The 23,122-nt window shown below is 44.1% G+C and overlaps 2 protein-coding genes across 2 annotated transcripts in view; one reads left to right on the top strand and one right to left on the bottom strand.

The window, feature by feature from the left end:
- Window positions 1-21,583, top strand: part of boka (BCL2 family apoptosis regulator BOK a) — a 42,327-nt gene extending 20,744 nt beyond the window's left edge. Inside the window, exons 4-5 of the mRNA XM_078563505.1 lie at window positions 9,987-10,150; window positions 17,761-21,583. Of these exons, the coding sequence (XP_078419631.1) occupies window positions 9,987-10,150; window positions 17,761-17,886 (290 nt within the window). The 3' untranslated portion in view covers window positions 17,887-21,583. The remainder of the gene's footprint in view (window positions 1-9,986; window positions 10,151-17,760) is intronic.
- Window positions 1-23,122, bottom strand: part of thap4 (THAP domain containing 4) — a 76,216-nt gene that overhangs the window by 9,174 nt on the left and 43,920 nt on the right. The window lies entirely within an intron of this gene.

Below are 23,122 nucleotides of genomic sequence, written 5' to 3' on the forward strand. Positions count from 1 at the left end.
AAGTTTGAGACTTCATAATTATTCATCACTGAGAGCTGGATTTCAACCAGCGCATTGTATTACAATGGCAAGTATTGCTCAATAAAAGAGTTTCTTTATGTTGCTTACATTTCACTGAAGTTTGTACCTTGGCTAGCTCTTTAAACAATGCTGGGTAGGGCGTTGAAAGGTCATTATGTCGCAAGACTATTACAACTTGTAGAATTTTTTTATTCTTTCAATGGATGTGGGCGTCACTGACATGGCTGACCTTTGTTGCCCAACCCTAATTGCCCATAAGAAGGTGGTGGTGAGCCTTCTTCTTGAACCTCCTTCTTTGATTTACAATAATGTTGCCAGGGCTTGAAAATTGTAGCAAGGAGGAGAGATTGGATAGGCTAGGGTTGTTTTCCTGAGGAGGCTAAGGGGTGGCCTAATTGAGGTGTACAAAATTATGAGGGGGCTAGATAGGGTGGACAGGAAAGACTTGTTTCCCCTAGCTAAGGGGTCAATTACCAGGGTGTATAGATTTATGGTGATTGATAGAAGGATTAGAGGGGACATGAGGTAAACCTTTTTCACCCAGAGGGTGGTGGGCGTCTGGAATTCACTGCCTATGTTGCTGGTTGAGGCTGAAACTCTCAACTCATTTAAAAGGTACCTGGATCTGCCTCTGAAGTGCTGTAACCTGCAAGGCTATGGACCAGGTGCTGGAAAGTGGGATTAAAATGAGCGGCTAGTTTCTTTTTTCTCTTTTTGGCAGGCGCAGACACGATGGGCTGAATGGCTTCTTTCCGCACCATATCTTTTCTATGGTTCTAACCGTTGCAGTCCATGTAGTGTAGGTACACCCAAGTGCTATTAGGAAGGGAGTTCCAGGATTTTGACCCAGTGGCAACGAAGGAACAGCGATATATTTCCAAGTCAGGATGGTGTGTGGTTTGGAGGGGAACTTGCAGGTGGTGGTGCTCCCATGCATCTGTTGCCCTTGTCCTTCAAGATGGTAGCGGTTGTGGGTTTGGAAGATGCTGTTGAAAGAGTATTTTTGAATGGTTGCAATGCATCTTTAATGCTGCTGCCACTGTGTATCAGTGATGAAGGCTGTTAATGTTTAAGTTGGTGGATGGGATGACAATTGAGTAAAGTGCTGTATCATGTTCTTGCGTGTTGTTGGAGCTGCACTTATCTAGGCAAGTGGAGAGTATTCCATCACATTCCTGACTTGTGCCTTGTAGATGATGGACAGGCTTTCAGGACTCAGGAGGCAAGTTACTTGCCTCAGAATTCCCATACTCTGACCTGCTCTTGTAGCCAAAGTATTTATATGGCCGGTCCAGTGCAGTCACCCCCAGAATGTTGATGGTGGGGGATTCAGCAATGGTAATGCCATTAAATGACAAGGGCAGATGGTTAGATTCTCTTGTTGGAGATGGTCATTGTCTGGCACTTGTGTGGCGTGAATGTTACTAGCTAATGGTCAGCCCAAGTCTGGATATTGTCCAGGTCTTGCTACATTTGGACATGGACTGCTTTAGTATCTGACGAAGTCGTGAATGGTGCTGAACATTGTGCAATCATCAGCAAACATCACAGCTTCTGACCTAATGTTGGAGGGAGGTCATTGATGAAGCAGCTAAAGATGGTTGGACCTAGGGCACTACCCTGAGGAATTCCTGCAGTGATGTCCTGGATCATTGGAACATAGGAACAGAAGTAGGCCATTCTGCCTGTCGAGCCTGCTCTGCCATTCAGTTAGATATGGCTGATTATCTACTTCAACACTGTTTTCCCACGCTATCTCCATATCCCTTGATGTCATTAGTCTCCAGAAATGTATCGATTTCTGTTTTGAACATGCTCAATGGCTGGGTTTCCACAGCCCTCTGGGGTAGAGAATTCCAAAGATTCACCATCCTCTGAGTGAAGAAATTCCTCCTCATCTCGGTCTTAAACGGCCTGCCCCTTATCCTGAGGCTTTAGATTCACCAGCCAGGGAAAACATCTTATCTACATCCACCCTGCCACGCCCTGTAAGAACTTTGTAAGTTTCAATGAGGTCACTCCTCATTATTCGAAACTCAAGGGAATACAGACCCAGTCTCCCCAGTCTCTCTTCAGAAGACAATCCCATTGCACTCCCTCTATGGTAAGTATATCCCCCCTTAGATAAGGGGACCAGGACAGTACACAATACAGGTCTCGCCAAGGCTCAAAACAACTGCAGCAAGAAATCTTTACTCCTGTACTCAAATCCCCTTGTGATGAAGGCCAACATACCATTCACCTTCCTAATTGCTTGCTGCACCTGATTGCTAAATTTTAGTGACTCATGAACAAGGATACCCAGGTCCCTTTGGGTACTTAAGAGTACTCAACACTGCAGAAGTCCAGCATGTCCAGCTTAAAGAAAACTATGTTACAAAGCACTTCCCAACCTCTCACCATTTAAGAAATATTCGGCCTTTCTGTTTTTTTACCAAAGTGAATAACTTCACACTTATTCACATTATATTCCATCTGTCATGTTCTAGCCCATTCACTTAGCCTGTCCAAGTCCTCTTGAAGTCTCCTTGCATCCTCCTCACAACTTTCATTCCCACCCAGTTTGATGTCATCAGCAAATTTGGAAATATTTCCATTGATCCCCACATCCAAATCATTTATACAGATTGTGAACAGCTGTGGACCTAGCACTGATCCTTGTGGTACCCCACGATTAACAGCCTGCCACCCTGAGAATGATCTGTTTATTCCTACTCTCTGCTTTCTGTCTGTTAACGAATTCTCAGTCCATACTAGTATATTTTCCCCCAATCCCATGCGTTGTAATTTTATTTACTAACCTCCTGTGGGAACTTATCAAAAACCTTCTGAAAATCCAAATACACCACATCTGCTGGTTCTCCTTTATCAATGCTACACGTAATATCCTCAAAAAATCTCAATAAGTTTGTCAAACATGATTTTCCTTTCATAAAGTCATGTAGACTCTGCCCAATTTTACCATTCTTTTCTAAATGCCCAGTTATTACATCCTTTATAATGGATTCTAACATTTTCCTACTACTGATGTCAAGCTATAGGGGACATGGTGGTGTAGTAGTAATATCACTGGACTAGTAATCTAGAGACCCAGGCTAATGCTTTGGGGACATGGGTTAAAATCCCACCATGGAAGCTGATGGAATTTGAATTGTTAATAAATCTGGAATTGAAAGCTAGTCTCCATAATGGTGACCATGAAACTATCATTGATTGTCATAAAAAACCATCTGGTTAACTGGTGTCCTTTAGGGAAGGAAATCTGCCTTCCACATTAGTGAACCAGATGGATTTTTACGACAATAGACAATGGTTTCATGGTCATCATTAGACTTTTAATTCCAGATATTTATTGAATTCAAATTCCACCATCTGCTGTGGTGGGATTTGAATCCAGGTCCCCAAAGCATTACCGTGGGACTCTGGATTACCAGTCCAGTGACAATACCACTACGTCACTACCTCCCCATAAAGGGTTGCCAACCCTTCAGGACCTGGAGTTGAAGATTAATCTCTAGGACACTGTCATGAGCCAATGCAGGAGAAAAATCACAGTGGCATTAAAAGAAATTGTGTAATTATTTTTGTTTTCGTTTAATGTTTTTGCTTATTAGATATAAAACTATTGGAGATACGACAAAAGGCTGTTTGACTGATAGTCAAGAATCATCCAATCAGATAACAAAGAGGTTGTTCATGTCTAATTAGTGTGAGTAGGCAGGGCATCATGGGGATGGACATGTTGGGTGACCAGTGGCGGGAGTGTGGGGGTGGGAGGTCATGTGATGAAATCTCCAGGATTATGTCCAACTAGAGTTTGCAACCCTTGGCGCCCTTGTGTTTATAATTTTGCTGCATTTGAGGAATGGAACATTTCCTCCACATATGTTTCTGCCAGAAAGTGTGGTGGTGGCAGATTCAATCGTGGTTTTCAAAAGGAAATTAGATAATATCTGAAGAGAAGATTTGTAGGGCCACGAGGCAAGGGTGGGGGAGTGAGACTAGCTGTGTTGCCATTGTACGCAGCTGGCATGGACACGATAGGCTGAATGGCCTCCTGTGTTGTGATGATGCTATGATTCTGTGATCTTATAATACACTGTGACACACTATTAACACACTAACACACATAAAGCACACTAATACACTGTAAGCTGGTGTTCTTCTCCTTGGAGCAAAAGAGGATGAGGAGAAAGCTGACCGCGATGTACAAGACCATGACCTGCCAACAACATTTAATTTGCAATAAGTGCAATTTTTAAAAGCTGAAATTAAAGTTTTGGCTGTTTATTTCTCTCTGTTTGTGGTTTGAGTGCATCTAGTGCAAGCCCAGAGTCCTGTGGGTTCACATTATTTGTGAACACCTCCTGTAAGAACATAAGAACATGAGAATTAGGAGGTGGAGTAGGCCATTTGGCCCTTCGGGATTGTTCCACCATTCAGCAAGATGATAGCTGATCATCCACCTTAATTCTACCTTTCCACACTATCCCTGTGTCCCTTCGCTCCCTCAGTACCCAATTTAGTACTCCTGTGCTGAGATCACCGTAGTTGCATTGCAGAATCTGAGTTCATAGAATTACATATATTTACAGAAACAGGCAATTTGGCCCAACTGGTCTATGCTGATGCTTCTGCTGCACACAAGCCTCCTCCCACCTTATTCCATCTCACCATATCATCATATCCCTCTATTCCTTTTTTCCTCATGTGTTTATCTAGCTTCCCCTTAAATGCATCTAAACTATTCACCTCCTTGTTAGTGTCAGCCATGGCTCAGTTGGTAGCACACTCGTATCTGAATCATAAGATTCCATCTTCAAGCCCCACTCCAGGGTTTGAGCACAGAAACCAAGGCTGACACTCCAGTGCAGTGCTGAGAGAGCAATGTGCAATCTTTCGGATGAGATATTAAACTGAGGCCCCATCTACCTGCTTGGGTGGGAGTAAAAGATCCCATGGCACTATTTCAAAGAAGAGCAGGGGAGTTATCCCTGGTATCCTAGCCAATATTTATCCCTTAATCAACATCACCAAAAAAAAAAGGCTGGTCATTTATACATTGCTGTGGGATTTTGCCGAGTGCTAATTAGCTGTTGTGTTTCCTACATTACAACTGTGACTACCTTCAAATAATACTTAATTGTCTGTAAAGCGCTTTGAGATGTCTAGTGGTCTTGAAAAGTGCTATATAAATGCAAGTCTTTTTTCTTTCATCCGCTCCATATGGTAGTGAGCTAATATTCCCACCACTCGCTGAGTAAAGCTTGAAAGGATACTGGGGGAGAGAGAAGGGTGGATCCAATCATTGCGACCCTTGTTGGAATGAATAACATAGGAAATAGTAGACAAGAGGTCCTGTTTTGAGAACACAGGGAGCTAGGAGCTGAATTGAAGAACAGGATCTCAAGGGTGATCATTCTGGATTATTATCCAAGCCCCTTGCGATTATTGCAGAGACAAGCAATTTATGGCTGAAGGAGTGGTGTGAGAAAGAGGGGTTCCATTTCATGGGACACTGGCACCAGTACTGGAAAAGGAAGGAACAGTAGCATTGGGACAGACTCCATCTGAAATAGGCTAGAGCCAGTGTCCGAGTGGAAAGAGTAAATAGGGCGGCCACAAAGACTTTAAACTAGTAAGTGGAGGTGGGGGGATATCTCAGGTGGGAAAGGTTGTATAGATAATTGTTCAAAAGCAAACAAAAGGGAAGAGAGCAGAGAAACAATCAGAAATTTTACTTTAGGCACCACAAATAAAAGAAAAACTAAAATATGTAAAGTTATTAAACCAGCGGAGAGAAATAGGAGACACATTAGACCAGAAGGACAGGTTAGGGTGCATGGTTGAAATAAGTGCCCCTTATACAAACAGACCGAGTATAAGGAACAAACTGAATGACTTCCTAAGTATTTATTTCTGACTGTCTGTGGACTACAGAGAGCTAGCCAGGAATCTCAGGCATGTTTCCCATCCAGATGGTTCAGGGTTTGGCTCCATCCATGCAATCAGTGAGAACTTTCTCATTCAAGCCAAGACTTCCCACAGGGGAACAATGTCACCCTCCCTTCACTCAGTGAAGCTCTTCTGCTTTTTGAAAGGTTTCAATTAAACAGCAATTCAAAGGTTTGAAACATGCACACAGCACCTTTAATGTGCACACAAATCCAAATGCTGCAGCATCACCTCAGTGTAAAAATTGCTCCTTCAATCCCAAGTTTAAAATCAGCTCAGTACCACACTCATTACCAAGTTAAACAGAAAGCCGCTGTGAAGCTAAGCCAAGTCATAGGGAAGCATTTTTGGGTCGGCGAGCGGGGGTGGGGCCCGCTCGCCGACATGTAAAATGATGCACAGTGACGTCAGGCGTGCGTCCCAATGTCATTTAGAATGTCAGTTCGGTGCTGCCAAACTGTCAAAGGCATATTAAGGCCATTAAGAAAGTAATTAAAATTGTTAAGAATGCTGCCCGTCCAACATTAAGGTTGATGGGCAGGCGAAGAGCCCAGGGGGCCTTCACATTTCTCATGAAACCTCATCCACAGGTGGGAGCACCTCTGTGCCTCAGGGAGATTACTGCGCTCCTCCGCACGCATGCGCGAAAGAGCGCTGGCCCCTACTCAGGGAATTCCCCACTGCCCGCTCAGTGCTTTTGGCTGCACGTCACACTGGGCGGGCCTTAATTGGCCCACCCACATAAAATGGCGGTGTGACGCTGATTGGTGGCGCTGATCAGGATCGGGTTCACCCGCCCCCTCACAACTCCCCTGATGGGGGGAAATTTCTGCCCATAGAGTCATTATGACACAAAGAGGAAGACATTTGACCTATCAAGTCTATTGCTGTAGAAACATCCAGTCAGGTCCATTCTCCCACTCTATTCCCAAAGCCCTGCAAGTTTATTTCCCTCAATTTTCGATTTCTTTTTCAAATTGTGACCATCTCCGCTTCCATTACCCCTTGTAGAGAGTGAGTCCAAGGCAGTTAACATTCACTGCATTAAAAAGTTCTTCTTCACATTCCTGCACCCACCCCAACAACGCCTCCCCACCCCGCCCCATATTTCTTGCCTAAAACCTTCCATTTGTGTCCCCTAGTTGTTGTACCATTAGCAATTGTGAACGGCATTTCTTCTTATCTAAACCTGTCATAAATCTTGTACACCTCTGTCAAATCTCCCCTCAATCTCCTTTGGTCCAAAAAGAACAATCCCAGGTTCTCAAACCTAAACATGTAGCGAAGTTCCCTCATCCTTGAAACCATTCTAGTAAACCCCCTCTTCGCACCCTCGAGGACCTCCTCATCCTTCCTAACATCTGGTGACCAGAAGTGGATGCACTTTTAGGGGATTCTCAGGGGGATGTAGGTATTTGTAGGGGAATGCAGGGAGGGTGTGGGTATTTGTAGAGGAATGCAGGGAGGGTGTGGGTATTTGTAGGGGAATGCAGGGAGGGTGTGGGTATTTGTAGGGGAATGCAGGGAATGGTGTGGGTATTTGTAGAGGAATGCAGGGAGTGTGTGGGTATTTGTAGAGGAATGCAGGGAGGGTGTAGGTATTTGTAGGGGAATGCAGGGAGGGTGTGGGTATTTGTAGGGGAAGGCAGGGAGGGTGTAGGTATTTGTAGGGGAATGCAGGGAGTGTGTGGGTATTTGTAGAGGAATGCAGGGAGGGTGTGGGTATTTGTAGGGGAATGCAGGGAGTGTGGGTATTTGTAGAGGAATGCAGGGAGGGGGCGGGTATTTGTAGGGGAATGCAGGGAGTGTGTGGGTATTTGTAGAGGAATGCAGGGAGGGGGCGGGTATTTGTAGGGGAATGCAGGGAGGGTGTGGGTATTTGTAGAGGAATGCAGGGAGGGTGTGGGCATTTGTAGGGGAATGCAGGGAGGGTGTGGGTATTTGTAGGGGAATGCAGGGAGGGTGTGGGTATTTGTAGAGGAATGCAGGGAGGGTGTGGGTATTTGTAGAGGAATGCAGGGAGAGTGTGGGTATTTGTAGAGGAATGCAGGGAGGGTGTGGGTATTTGTAGAGGAATGCAGGGAGGGTGTGGGTATTTGTAGAGGAATGCAGGGAGGGTGTGGGTATTTGTAGAGGAATGCAGGGAGGGTGTGGGTATTTGTAGAGGAATGCAGGGAGGGTGTGGGTATTTGTAGGGGAATGCAGGGAGGGTGTGGGTATTTGTAGAGGAATGCAGGGAGGGTGTGGGTATTTGTAGAGGAATGCAGGGAGGGTGTGGGTATTTGTAGAGGAATGCAGGGAGGGTGTGGGTATTTGTAGAGGAATGCAGGGAGAGTGTGGGTATTTGTAGAGGAATGCAGGGAGGGTGTGGGTAGTTGTAGAGGAATGCAGGGAGGGTGTGGGTATTTGTAGAGGAATGCAGGGAGGGTGTGGGTATTTGTAGAGGAATGCAGGGAGTGTGTGGGTATTTGTAGAGGAATGCAGGGAGGGTGTGGGTAGTTGTAGAGGAATGCAGGGAGGGTGTGGGTATTTGTAGGGGAATGCAGGGAGGGTGTCGGTATTTGTAGGGGAATGCAGGGAGGGTGTGGGTATTTGTAGAGGAATGCAGGGAGGGTGTGGGTATTTGTAGAGGAATGCAGGGAGGGTGTGGGTATTTGTAGGGGAATGCAGGGAGAGTGTGGGTATTTGTAGAGGAATGCAGGGAGGGTGTGGGTATTTGTAGAGGAATGCAGGGAGGGTGTGGGTATTTGTAGAGGAATGCAGGGAGGGTGTGGGTATTTGTAGGGGAATGCAGGGAGTGTATGGGTATTTGTAGAGGAATGCAGGGAGGGTGTGGGTATTTGTAGAGGAATGCAGGGAGGGTATGGGTACTTGTAGAGGAATGCAGGGAGGGTGTGGGTATTTGTAGAGGAATGCAGGGAGTGTATGGGTATTTGTACGGGAATGCAGGGAGGGTATGGGTACTTGTAGAGGAATGCAGGGAGGGTGTGGGTATTTGTAGAGGAATGCAGGGAGGGTGTCGGTATTTGTAGAGGAATGCAGGGAGGGTGTCGGTATTTGTAGAGGAATGCAGGGAGGGTATGGGTACTTGTAGAGGAATGCAGGGAGTGTGTGGGTATTTGTAGAGGAATGCAGGGAGGGTGTGGGTATTTGTAGGGGGAATGCAGGGAGGGTGTAGGTATTTTAGAGGAATGCAGGGAGGGTGTGGGTATTTGTAGGGGAATGCAGGGAGGGTGTGGGTATTTGTAGGGGAATGCAGGGAGGGTGTGGGTATTTGTAGAGGAATGCAGGGAGGGTGTGGGTATTTGTAGAGGAATGCAGGGAGGGTGTGGGTATTTGTAGAGGAATGCAGGGAGTGTGTAGGTATTTGTAGAGGAATGCAGGGAGTGTGTGGGTATTTGTAGAGGAATGCAGGGAGGGTGTGGGTATTTGTAGAGGAATGCAGGGAGGGTGTGGGTATTTGTAGAGGAATGCAGGGAGTGTGTGGGTATTTGTAGAGGAATGCAGGGAGGGTGTGGGTATTTGTAGGGGAATGCAGGGAGTGTGTGGGTATTTGTAGAGGAATGCAGGGAGGGTGTGGGTATTTGTAGAGGAATGCAGGGAGTGTATGGGTATTTGTAGAGGAATGCAGGGAGGGTGTTGGGTATTTGTAGAGGAATGCAGGTAGGGTGTGGGTATTTGCAAAGATCCCTAGAAGTTTGTCAATGCACTGAATGGGTTCGCAACCATTGATTTACTTGATGGCTTTGCACAGAGCCTTCCATGTTTAGTTGAAAAAACTATGGGAAGAGGGACAAGGAAATAGTGAAACCTCTTTCAGTGAGCCAATGCAGGCATAAAGGGCAGAATGGTCTCCTGTACAATTCTAGGATTCTATATCTTCACACATAAAGGGAAATAATGTGTGTAGATATCAATCTTCAAAAAAATATCAGGGTTCTATATGTTGAATTGTCTTGTGCATCTTCATGGTCCTATATGCTGAACATTCCTGTATTTTTGTTGTGTAGGTATAACCTGGGGGAAGGTGGTGGCCTTGTATGCTGTAGCTGGAGGACTAGCCATTGACTGTGTGAAGCAGGGGCAGCATGCCATGGTACACACGATAGTCGATTGCTTAGGAGAGTTTGTCCGGAAAACACTGGTGACATGGCTTAGGAGGCGAGGCGGATGGGTAAGAGACAATCTTTTAATATTTATAATAATATTGGCCCCATCAACACATCGAATAAGGATTTTCACCCTAATAAATATCAGCTAATGCAATGATTGGAGGTCTTGTGACGCAGTGGGCAGCATCCCTGCCTCTAAGTCAGAAACTCCAGATTGAAGTCCCACTCCAGAACTTGATGGCCAAGGAAGCTGTGCTCATAACACGGCAAAACAGGTTTCATATCAACTTGTAAATCCTTCCAACACATGCCAATGGCAGGTGGTAAGAGTGGGAGAGATTCCTGGTCAACCGCATGATGGAAATAAATTGGAGCCTCTATCATCACTATCCATATCTCCAGGCTACAACATGCATGTAAAAGTGTATGTTGCTACAACAACTTGGACTCCTTGAGGGCTGGGGAGGCTGGTTGATTCAGTTGGCTGGATGGCTGGTATGGATCAGATTGGTGCCAACAGCACAGAGTCCGATCCCTGTTCTGGCTGGGGTGGATTTGGGACCTGCCTCCTTGCCCAATCTGTGGTGGAGATCTCTGCACTGTGGGTCGGACCTCCCTTCAGGCAGTGAACTCAAGAAGAAGAATGCAATGATTACTTGTCAAGTGATCAAGTCTTCAGCTCAGAAAGATCCCAGTTTTATCACTGGTGCTGTTAGAGCACTGTTAGGGGCTTAAAGATTGCTTCAATGCCCCTGGAATTAGAGAGGAAAAATCAAGCAGGGTTCTCACTCTGAGTAACTGTTTTCCCTGCCTTCCAACGTTGGATAAGGATTCAAGTTCTGAAACAATACCTGCTCATACATGAAGGATAAGTGATTTTTTTATTGTGAAATTTAAAAATTTTCATCCTTCCTTCAATGTTCAAATCCCTCTGTGGCCTTACCCCTCCCTATCTCCGTAACCTCCTTCAAGCCTCCAAGGATTCTGCATTTTTCTGAGGGCTTGCCTCCCTTCACCCCATCATTCACAGTCATTCATTTTATCCCTAAACACTGGAATTCCCTCCCTAAACATCTTCACCCCTCTCTCCTCCTTTAAGACCCTCCTTAAAATCTACTTCTTTAACTCTTTGAAGTTATGGATGGTATCAAATTGAAAGAAAAGACGTACAATGCTTGCAAAGATTGGCAAACAATTGGGAACATTTTAGAAACCAGCAAAGGATGACTTAACAAAAATAAAGGGTGAAATTGGAGTATGAGAGAAAAACTAACAAGAAATATAAAACAGAGAGTAAGAGCTTCAAATATATAAAAAGGAAAAGAGTAGCAACAGTGAGCATTGGCCCCTTAGAGGGAAACAAAGAAATGGCAGAGATTTGAACAAATATTTTGTATCTGTCTTCACAGTAGAGATGCAAAATGCAACCCAAGAATAATAGAAAAGCAGAGACCAATAGTTAGGGGCACAGGCAGATGCTTCTGTGGCCACAAATGTGAATCAAAGATGGTATGTTGCCTCCCAGGTGCAAGGGTCCAGGATGTCACGGAGCGGCTGCAGGACATTCTGGAGAGGGAAGGTAGGCAGCCAGTGGTCGTGGTACACATTGGTACCAACGACATAGGTAAACTAAGGGATGAGGACCTGCAACCTCAGTACAGGAAGTTAGGAGATAAATTAAAATGCAGGACCTCAAATGTAGTAATCTCAGGATTACTCGCAGTTCCACGCTGTGGCTCAGTTCATAGCACCCTCGCCTTTGAATCAGAGGGTTGTGGGTTCATGTCCCACTCCCGGAAACCAAGAACTGTGATTGTACTCGAAAGAGTTGCAATCTGTGACGGTTGGTAACTCGAAAGAGTTTCCACGTGCTAACGAAAGTAGGAATAAGAGGATAGACCAAATGAACACATGGCTGGAGAGATGGTGTAGCCGGGAGGGATTCAGATTCTTGAGGCACTGGGACCGGTTCTGGGGAAGGTGAGACCTGTACAAACCGGACGGGCTGCACCCAGGCAGAGCTGGGACCAGTGTCCTTGTGGGGGCTTTTGCTAGTTCTGACGGGGAGTATTTAAACTAGTGTGGCAGGGGGATGGAATCCCAGGAGTAGGATCAGATAGGTCAGATTCAGATCAGAAAAATGGAGGTAGAACATTAGCTAGGGACGTTGTGATAGACATGGAGTCACAGGAGAAGCAAAGTTTACAAAGTGTCCAGCAAGGGAAATTGACAGGGTTAACCTGTTTATACTTCAATGCAAGGAGTATTACAAACAAGGTAGATGAGTTAAGGGCACAGGTAGACACATGGCAGCAGGATGTCATTGCTATAATGGAGACCTGGCTAAAGAAGGGACAAAACTGGCAGCTTAATATCCCTGGTTATAGAGTCTTCAGACACGATAGAGTATGAGATAAAAAAGGAGGGAGGGTGGTAGCACTAATGGTTAAAGAATCAATTCCAGTTGTCAGAAGGGATGATATACTAAATGGGTCAACAAACGAGGCTTTATGGATTGAGCTTAGAAATTAAAAAGGGGCAGTCACACTACTGGGAGTATACTACAGACCCCCAAATAGTGAAAGGGAGATAGAAGAACAAATATGTAGACAAATTTCTGCTTGTAAGAACAAGAGGGCAATAATAGTAGGAGACTTCAACTATCCTAATATCAACAGGGATTCACACAATATAAGGGGCATTGAGGGAGAAAAATTCATGCAGTGTGTCCAGGAAAATTTTTTCAACCAATTAGTGACAAACCCAATGAGAGGAGATGCAATTCTGGACCTAGTCTTGGGGAAGGAAGAAGGGCAAGTGAGTGAAGTGACAGTTGACGACCATATCGGGGACAGTGATCACAATTCAGTTAGATTTAGCATTACCATGGAAAAGGACAGAGATAAGGCAGGAGTAAAAGTCTTGAACTGGGGGAAGGCAAATTTTGCAGAAATGAGAAGGGACTTGGCTGAGGTGGACTGGACAGCACTGCTGGAGGATAAAACAGTGGAAAATCAGTGGGAAGCACTAAAAAGCGAGATCCTAATTGTACAAAGCAGACATGTCCCCTACAAAAATAAGAGTGGTACTGTCAAATCTAGACCCCCCCTGGTTGTCTAGAGGAATATAGGGGAAGATCAAACAGAAAAAGAAAGCGTACGATAGGCATAAAGAACTAAGCACTGCAGATAGCCTAGACAAATATAGGAAATGCAGAAACAAAGTAAAAAAGGAAATAAGGAAATCAAAGAGAGGGCAAGAAAAAAGATTAGCAAGTAAAGTTAAAGAAAACCCAAAGATGTTTTACCAATACATTAATGCTAAAAGGTTAGTTAAGGAAAAAGTAGGACCTATCAGAGATAGGAAACTTGTGTGTAGATGCAGAGGCTGTGGGAAGGGTTTTGAATGAATATTTTGTCTCCGTGTTTATAAAGGAAAGGGAGGATGTAGATATAGTAGGCCAGGAGGAGCACTGCGAGATATTGGACGGGATAGTCATAAAGAGAGAGGAAGTACTTGAAGGGTTGAAATCCTTGAAAGTTGATGAGTCACCAGGGCCAGATGGATTGTTTCCGAGGCTGCTGAAGGAAGTCAGGGAGGAGACAGCAGATGCTCCGAGGATGATTTTCCAATCTTCACTAGATACAGGGGAGGTACTGGAGGACTGGAGAAATGCAAACATAGTTCCATTGTTTAAAAAGGGATCAAAGGAAATGCCAAACAATTATAGGCCAGTTAGTCTTACATCAGTGGTGAGCAAATTAGTAGAATCAATCCCGAAAGATAGGATTAACTGTCATGTGGAAAGGCATGGACTAGTCAGGGATGGTCAGCATGGATTTGTTAGAGGAAGGTCTTGCCTCACAAATTTGATTGAATTCTTTGAGGAAGCGACAAGAGTTGATGAAGGTAGTGCAGTGGATGTTGTGTACATGGATTTTAGCAAGGCATTTGACAAGGTCCCACATGGCAGATTGGTCAGGAAAGTAAAAGCCCATGGGATTCAGGGTAATGTGGCAAACTGGATAAAAGGTTGGCTTTGTAACAGGAAACAAAGGGTAATGGTCTATGGATGCCCTTGCGAATAGAAAGTTGTCTCAGGTAGTGTTCCACAGGGCTCGGTGTTGGAACCCTTGCTGCTTGGGTTATATATTAACAATTTGGACGTGAACATGGGGGGCATGATTGGGAAATTTGCAGATGACACAAAGATTGGCCGAGTAGTGGATAGTGTAGAGGATAGCCATAATCTCCAAAACGATATAGATGCGTTGGTGGAGTGGGCGGTAAAGTGGCAGATGGATTTTAACATAGAGAAGTGTGAGATCATACATTTAGGGAGGTCAAATAGTTACAGGGATTACACAACAAATGGGAATATACTAAGAGGGGTAGATGAAGTGAGAGATCTTGGTGTACAAGTACACAGGTCCCTGAAGGCAACAGTTCAAGTAGACAAGGTTGTAAAGAAGGCATATGGAATGCTTTCCTTCATTGGCAGAGGTATAGAATATAAAAGTAAGGATATAAATGTTAAATGAATTGTATAAAACACTGGTGAGGCCACAACTGGAGTATTGTGTGCAGTTCTGGTCACCACATTCCAAAGCTATTACGTCCTTCCTGTAGAGAGTGCAGAGGAGGTTTACAAGAATGTTGCCAGGGTTAGAAAAGTGTAGCTACGAGGAGAGATTGTCTAGGTTGGGGTTATTTTCCTTAGAACAAAGAAGGCTGAGAGGTGACTTGATTGAGGTGTACAAAATTATGAGGAGGATAGAGCGGACAGGATAAAATTGTTTCCCTTGGTGGAAAATTCTAGAACCAGGGGACATAGATTCAAGATAAGTGGCAGAAGGTGTAGGGGGGACATGAGGAAGAATTTTTTTACGCAGAGGGTAGTGGGAGTCTGGTATTCGCTGCCCAAGTTGGTGGTAGAGGCAGAAACTCTAAACTCTTCTAAAAAGTACCTGGATCTACACCTTAAGTACTGTAAACTGCAGGGCTATGGGCCAGGAGGAGGAAGGTGGGATTAGAAAGGGCACCTGGGTGTCCCTGGGCTGGCATGGACAAGATGGGCTGAATAGCCTCCTTCTGTGCTGTAACTTTTCTATGGTTTTATGGTTCTAAAAGGGAGAGAGGAACTTAAAACACTCACGATCACTAGGGAAAAAGTACTGGGAAAACTAATGGGACTAAAGACTGATGAGGCACCTGGATCTGATGGCCTGCGTCCTAGGGTCTTAAGAGAAGTGGTGGCAGAGATAGTGGCCTGAATTTTCAGCTCAGTGGGCGGCTGCAATCAGTGGGCCCAGGACCGGTTGGGAAACGGACTGCCAACTGCGACTGCCCCTGACCGCGATTTCACGCTGGCTGGCCAATTAACGGCCAGCCAGCATGAAGCGTGCACTGCAAAGCTCAGCACTGCCAGGGTAGGGGCGGAAAGAGGGCGAGCGCTGACAGAAAGCTCCCTGAAGGCAGAGAGCTGCCTCAGAGCTGAAGACCCAAAACTCAGGAAATAAAGTTTTTAAAATCAGGAAAAAAATGTCCAAGCATCACAAATAGGCACCTGAACATATACATTATAAAAATGCTGCCCACAGATTTCTATTTTTATTTTATTTAATAACGGAAACCTCATCCTGCCCCTGGATGAGGTCTCATGAAAAATGTAAAGGCCGCCTGACCAATTCGCCCGTCCGCCAGCTGTAAGGTTGGACGGGCTACGTAAAATGGCAGACAATTGCGCCATTAATGGGCTTAATTGCCCTCTTAATTGTCGGTGGGCGCACTTCCAACTTTTCCGCATGCCCGCCGACCAAAATGTCACACAAGTGCAGGATGATGTCGGGACGCTCGTCCGACATCATGTTGTGCGATTTCAGGTCCTATGGAGTTGGGTGTGCGCACGCCCGCCCGATCAGCATAAAATTCAGCCCCATGTGCGTATTGGTTGTAATCTTCCAAAATTCCCTAGATTTTGAAATGGTCCCAGTGGATTGGAAAACCACAAGTGTAACACCAATATCCAAGAAAGGGGTCTCCCATTTAAGACGGAATTGAGGAAGAGTTTCTTCTCTCAGAGGGTTTGAGTCTTTGGGATTCTCTTCCACAATGAGCAGTGGAGGCTGGATCACTGAATAAATTTAAGACTGAGTTAGATAGATTTTTGATTGACAAGGTAGTCAAGGGTTATGGGGGAGAGGAAAGTGGAGTTAAGGTGATAATCAGCCATGAGCTTTTTGAATGACAGAGCAGGTTCGATGGACCGAATGGCCTACTCCTCCCCTGATCTTATGAAAATTTTGTTCACTCATCCTAATAGCATCATCTTTTGTCTGATAATGCTCCTGTGAAACGCCTTGGGATGTTTTCCTATATTAAAGATGCTAGTGAATACAAGTTTTTACCATTTGTTTCAATAAAACAAATACAGTTATTGCTTTCAGGATGAAAGAGCTGGAAGAAATTTTTGAGGGGGCAAGTACAATTCTTAACTCCTTGTTCTGTTGCCTAATGCTGGGTCTGAAATGGAGTACCTTTTCTATTTTTGTTCAGCACTCTCCCATTTAACACACCATAAAATGTGTGGAAATAGAGATGTTTTGTCAGTTAACGTTTTCTACTGGTCTTGCCCTTATCTACTTTTGTGTTTAACAGCCAGAGAAAAGTATGGTCATTACCACCTGGGAGTATAGATTGATCTGACACTGCAAAGAAATCCTTTGGTATAAAGGAACTCAGCTGTGCAGTGCAGGCAGCATTGCAAAGAATCTGGGAATGTAGGAGTACTTGTACAAACTAATTGTTCAGGGTTTCTGGGATATCTGGTTTGCACATTGATCTCATTACTCCATGCCTGCCTCAGCTGATCTGCTGCTGAAGCCCTCATTCCTGACTTTAAGTTCAGACCCGACTATTCCAATGTTCTCACGACCAGCCTCTTGCATCCTCTATAAACTTGAGATGATCTAAAATTTTGCTGTCCGTAACTTAACAAGCACCAAGTTCTGTTCACTTAGCGTGCTCACTGACCTATACTGTATTCTGGTCTGGCAATGCCTCAATTAAAAAATTCCCATCCTTGTTTTCAAATCCCCCATGACCTAGCTGCTCCTCATCTCTATAACACCCTGCAGCCCTACAACCCACTGAGATCTCTGTGCTTCTCCAATTCTGACCTCTTGAGCATCCCCAATTTTAATCACTCCACCATTGCAGCCATACCCTCAACTTCCTAGGTCCTAAACTCTGGAATTCCATCCCTAACATCTCTAGCTCTCTCTCCTCCTCAAAACCTACGACTTCTGCAAGCCTTTAGGCATCTTTGCTAATATATATAGCTCAGTGTCAAATTTTGTATGATGATCTTCCTCGAAGCACCTTGGGGCATTTCATTATATTAAAGATACTATCTAAATGCAAGCTGTTGTTCAGTGTTAACACGGAACTACGGTGTCAAGCTCAGTAGATGTGTAAGCATGTGCAATTCCCCGTACTCATCCTGCACGTATTCTATACATCATTTGAATGGTGTTGTTATCTGATGCTTAAGCACAATGGTGTCTTTTTATTTCTAACCTGAGTAACGTGACAGAGAATAAAATAATTTCAAATAGAATTCAGCAGCTCCAATCAGGTGATGCTTAATAATTCTCATCTGTTCTGATCCTAGGCTGACATTACAAAGTCTGTGGTTAACAACGATCCCAGCATCCGGGATCATTGGCTTGTCTCTGTCGTCTGTACCTGTGGACATTTCCTCAAAGCAGTCTTCTTTTTCCTGCTGCGTGAGCGATGACTCTACCTGGGAAGATGAGGCTACTGTGAACTGCCCCTTTCTAACACAATACAGAATCCACAGCATGCCTGAATAAACATCAGCAATTGGAAGCAAATTCTGAACTTGGCAGAATGGAATATGAATCCTTTCAGAGTCATCGTTGAATTGGGAACATGTAGCTAAACATACAGTGGAAATTATGACATTAGAATTCTACTGACCCTTCACCAAATGGTCTCAATTTCTAAGTGTGAAAATTCTGATCCGTGAGATTTAAAGGAGAAGTCCCAGCTTGCTTGCAAGTGAAGCATTCCTGTCTACAAGGGCTGCTGGCTTGAAGAATCAAGGATAAGAAGTAGTGAATGTGTAGTTTATTCATTTCTTTTAAGCTGTCATTCTGATGGATCCATCTTTGATTCAACAAATTAGCTGCACGATGAATTTGTATCTGATAAGACAAAAATCCAGGGAAATTCCTGTTTAAAATATAAGACGGAACAGTAATCCAGATATTGGCAAACAGTTGGCAGATCTTTGGAAGGTCTTGTTACCCGATTCTGCTGCTCTGTTGTAATTTAGACCTAGCTTAACATTTTTGTACAGCTTTAGGAAAACAAGAATTCTACTATTCCAGTGTTTGTAGAAGTACTCTGGTTGCAGGCTTGTTACTATGACTGTTTCTTCCCTAGAGCTGCATGTCCAGGCTAATGACTGTGATGGGAGTAATCTTTCTAGCACAAACCTTCTTGATGTCACAGTATCCTCCGTTATCTCTGTCTTGATCATTTCATAGCATTTACCAGAAATAGATCTTATTCCTTACGATCCAGAAACCATGCTTTTATTCCATAGTCTACTCTTCAAGTATAAATACAGACATTGCCCCAATGACCTCATCCTTCCGTACAAATTGTGTCCCAAAAATTTAATGTGTCTGTTTTGAGGCACTAACCAGTCAATATAACAGGCAGGAAGTGTGCATTCATTCCAGGCCGCAACTGCCATGTTGAAGTTGACATAAAAAAGGCATCCAGAGCCACTCCTAAAACAGGTATTAGACTCTTTATATATGCAGATAGCAGGCCTAATGCCTGTTTGAGGTGTGCACTGCAAGATTGGGTTGCTCTGAGGCAGCTGGTGCCAGCCTACGTGCGATCAGAAAAACCAGGTCTACATGTAGCCAACCAGAGTTCCTTAAAAGGGGCCTCTGCATTCCACCACCAGAAAGGTAGGATTTTAAAGAAATATTTTCTTGAATGTGAAGGTGCGTGGTGCCAGAGTACTCCTGTTCCCACTGGTTCCAATCTCCTCACTCCTATTCACATCCCCTCCTGAGCGCCTTCCTTTCCCCTTTAAGGACTTACGAGGGTCACTGCCAAGAATACAGAGGCCTGAAATTCCAATCCTGTGCTGAGTGAGCTGCCTGGGCACGCCTGGCTCGTGTCTGCAGGCTCACCAATCTCATTTATATGGGGCCAGAGGCACATTATCAGGTCCATTTCAAATAAATAACTGCCGAGACTTCCTAAACCTCTATCATGTCTTACTGGGGAGGCTGTTTCAAGAAATTGTAGTACTTTGTCCTCAGGAGCACCCTGTGAAGTCCAGGACCGACTTCACTGATTATGAGAGGAGGCTCGATAGGGGACCACTAGCTGGACAGGTTTAACTGAACTCACCGCATAAAAATTGTTTGCGTGGAACTGGTCTGAAGACAGAAATAACACCTCTGATTAAGAATATAACTGTTATGGTTCAGGATTTATCCCAGCATTTTTAACTTGTGTTCACAGTGAGCAGATCAAAGTCAGAATTTCCTCTTAATTCCATGGGTGAAAGTAAAGATCTGTTTCGTTGTATCCCTGCCTGTTTTTTATGACGATGGTATTTTCTGTTGGAGGTGATGCCCGCGGTGTGAAGTGGGTGCCCCAATACAAAGGCACTTTTAAATAAGTTAGTAATGACTTGCTGAAATAATACCCCCATTTTCAACAATCACCTTCTCACACCTGTTGAAAACTGGTGAACAGTATTGCTAGGCCCAGTAAAAAAGGCAGAAATAAATGAAAAACATTAATTTTGAGCAGTTTTCCTCTACCCTTTCTGTCTTTTTGCCACGATTATTTCATTGTGTCCTTTCCACTTCCATTTTAGTACTCTAACCTATTTAAAAGATGTTACTATGGATTTCCCATTGGGAATTATCCATGATGAAGCAGGTTAAATAGGCACCACAGCAGGTAAATGGCACCCACCTTCTTTATTCTTTGATGGGATGTGGGCAAGGCCAGCATTTGTTGTCCATCCCTAATTGCCCTTGAATTATGTGGCTTGCTTGGCCATTTCAGAGGGCGGTTAAGAGTCAACCACATTGTTTTGGGCCTGAGTCAGACCAAGCAAGGATAGCAGATGTTTTTCCCTCAAGGACATTAGTGAATCAGATGGGTTTTCACAACAATCGATGATAGCTTCATGGTCAACGTCACTGAGACTAGCTGTATACCAGTACCAATATCCCCATCCTAAAATATGCAGATCAAGGCATACTGAACTCAAGTCAATTCAGGAGCAGGATTTTAGAGGCTGCACCTTACCAGGGTGACCATCGATAAGTTCTGCCCATGTTGGAGCCTGACCTGCAACCTGCTCCCACCTTAAGCAGCTCTGCCAGTGGCTGCAAAAATCTCTACCACCCTGAATTTATATGCTATGGCGTTCCACAATAATTAGGCTTTAAAAAGGTATTTGCACCTGAGACATAAGCAGTATCCATTCTGTTCTTTCGTCAATTCCAAAAGTCAAGTTTATTTATAAACAAGAATTTTATACAGAAACAGTAATGGCAAGCTGATGGTACAAATGGACAATAAATGTTGGCCTTGCCAGCAGTGCCCACATCCCATGAATGAATAAAAAAATTGAAGCTAATAAAGATGGAATAAGTTTACAAGAGTTTAAATATCTTCTTCAGAACATATTTCACACATAGCCGGATAATCTACAAGGCCTTTGGAAGCAGTAGTTTTATTTCATCCAGGCAAGGATTTTAACTCCCAACTACTTTCAAGTGGGATGAATGCAAAATGCATTTACATGCTTACATTTGAGGTTAGGCTAGCCCAAAGCTACTGGCTGTTAGTAATTGTAAGCAAGGTGAGATATTAGCAAGGTAGAATATTAATTGCTAGATAGTGTAATTATAGGGTTAACTAGATCAAATTAAATTACTTGGGAATAACCTGTGAAACTGTGAGAAAGAAGGTGGTGGCCAGTTACTACATTGTCTGAGAAGTGGTGATGGGAAGGAGTGGAACAATATCTTAAGATATGAGAGTATAGACTTGCAGGACCAGCCTGACCATTCAAGAATTTGGAGTGCCCAGCGAACAATAAACAAAGTTGAACTGTGCAAGATTGTGGAGGCGACTCTCATGACCCTAGGTGTACTCTCACATTCACTGTACATACTTAGATTTTAACTTTGAATACTAAGTCTACCTTAAACCATATGCATCATACAGTATAATGATGGAATGCACCAGTAAACTGTAGGAACCCTAAAAAGAGTTTGCATAGGGCTCCATGTGTGGTCTGAGGAATCAGTTTGCAAAATCTCAATGAGTTGTTTACTTGTGATTATACGCCAGTACTGATGGAATGAGCACTGCTTATGTTGGGTTTGTATTGATTTTATCAATAAAGAGTATTAATCAAATGATTGTCTGTTTTTCGAGCCAATGAGCCTGCATTCAATGTAAAACATTAAGGTTTGTCTCAACATTGACCAGCACCAGAGGAAGACTTGTTGTCAAGCAGGTAAGAGGAGGAGTTTTGGGAGGGTCTTGTGCGAGAGTCCCAAGTAGGGAAGGTCATGATTTTCCACCTGGCCTCATTTGACATGGAGGGTCTCTTTTTCTTCCCAACAATCGGCAACCTGTCAGGAAAGCTGCTGCAGCTTCCACATTCAGGCTGGATTAAAGTTCAGTTGATGTAATGCAACCCTGATTTTTAGACATTTATGAGGCTTCCAGCAAGTGTCTCAGACACTGAACTGCAGTGTTCAGTTAAATGGGGGCCAGTGGGATTTCAGCAGAAATGGGATGATAAGTCAGGCCGTTTTATTTTAACTGACTCCTGTCCGTTTTTGCTGAGAGGAAAGGTAAACATTGACTCTCTGGAAAGTTAACAGCAATGTGATTCCTTCACAGTTTAAAACAGCGAGAGGAGAGCTGGGATTTTCACAGTTTAAAACAGTGAGAGGAGAGCTGTGATTTTCACAGTTTAAAACAGCGAGATGAGTGCTGTGATTTTCACAGTTTAAAACAACAAGAGGAGAGCTGGAATTTTCAGTTTAAAACAGCGAGATGAGTGCTGTGAGTTTCACAGTTTAAAACGAGAGGAGAGCTGGGATTTTCACAGTTTAAAACAGTGAGAGGAGAGCTGTGATTTTCACAGTTTAAAACAGCGAGATGAGTGCTGTGATTTTCACAGTTTAAAACAACAAGAGGAGAGCTGGAATTTTCAGTTTAAAACAGCGAGATGAGTGCTGTGAGTTTCACAGTTTAAAACGAGAGGAGAGCTGGGATTTTCACAGTTTAAAACAGTGAGAGGAGAGCCAGGATTTTCACAGTTTAAAACAGCCAGAGGAGAGCCTGCACTTTCACAGTTTAAAACAGCGAGAGGAGAGCCGGGAGCACATGGAGAGTGGACCTGCATGAGAAGGGCTGCTGCGGCGGGAGATAAAACCTAAGGCAAAGAGCCCCTTTAACCTGTTTCTACCTGTCAGAGCCAGAGTGTGACATCAAAGGAAAACAGGTAGGTGATTGGTGGGTATCTCTTCCCTGTCTCTTTTGATTAGCCAAGTGGTTTAAATCAGGGGACATTATTACAGCTGAAGAATACAGTTAACAAATTCACTTTGAAAATATTTAACATCCAAATTAATTAAATAGGAATAGAGCCGGCTGGGCAGGCGATGTGTTGCAGCTGTAGTATGTGGGTGGTAGTGAGCAGGTGTGATCCACGGTGACCACATCTGCAGCAAGTGCTGGTGGCTCAAGGTACTTCGGCTCAGAGTTGATGAGCTGGAGTCAGAGCTGCGGACACTGCAACACATCAGGGAGGGGGAGAATTACCTGGACACTGTTTCAGGAGGCAGTCACACCCCTTAGATTAATTACATCAAATTTGGTCCGTGGTCAGGGACAGGAGGGTGTGGCTGCGAGTGAGGCAGGAATGGGGATCCAGAATTTAG

The sequence above is a fragment of the Cetorhinus maximus genome, chromosome 19 (assembly GCF_964194155.1).
Source record: "Cetorhinus maximus chromosome 19, sCetMax3.hap1.1, whole genome shotgun sequence".
NCBI lineage: Eukaryota > Metazoa > Chordata > Chondrichthyes > Lamniformes > Cetorhinidae > Cetorhinus > Cetorhinus maximus.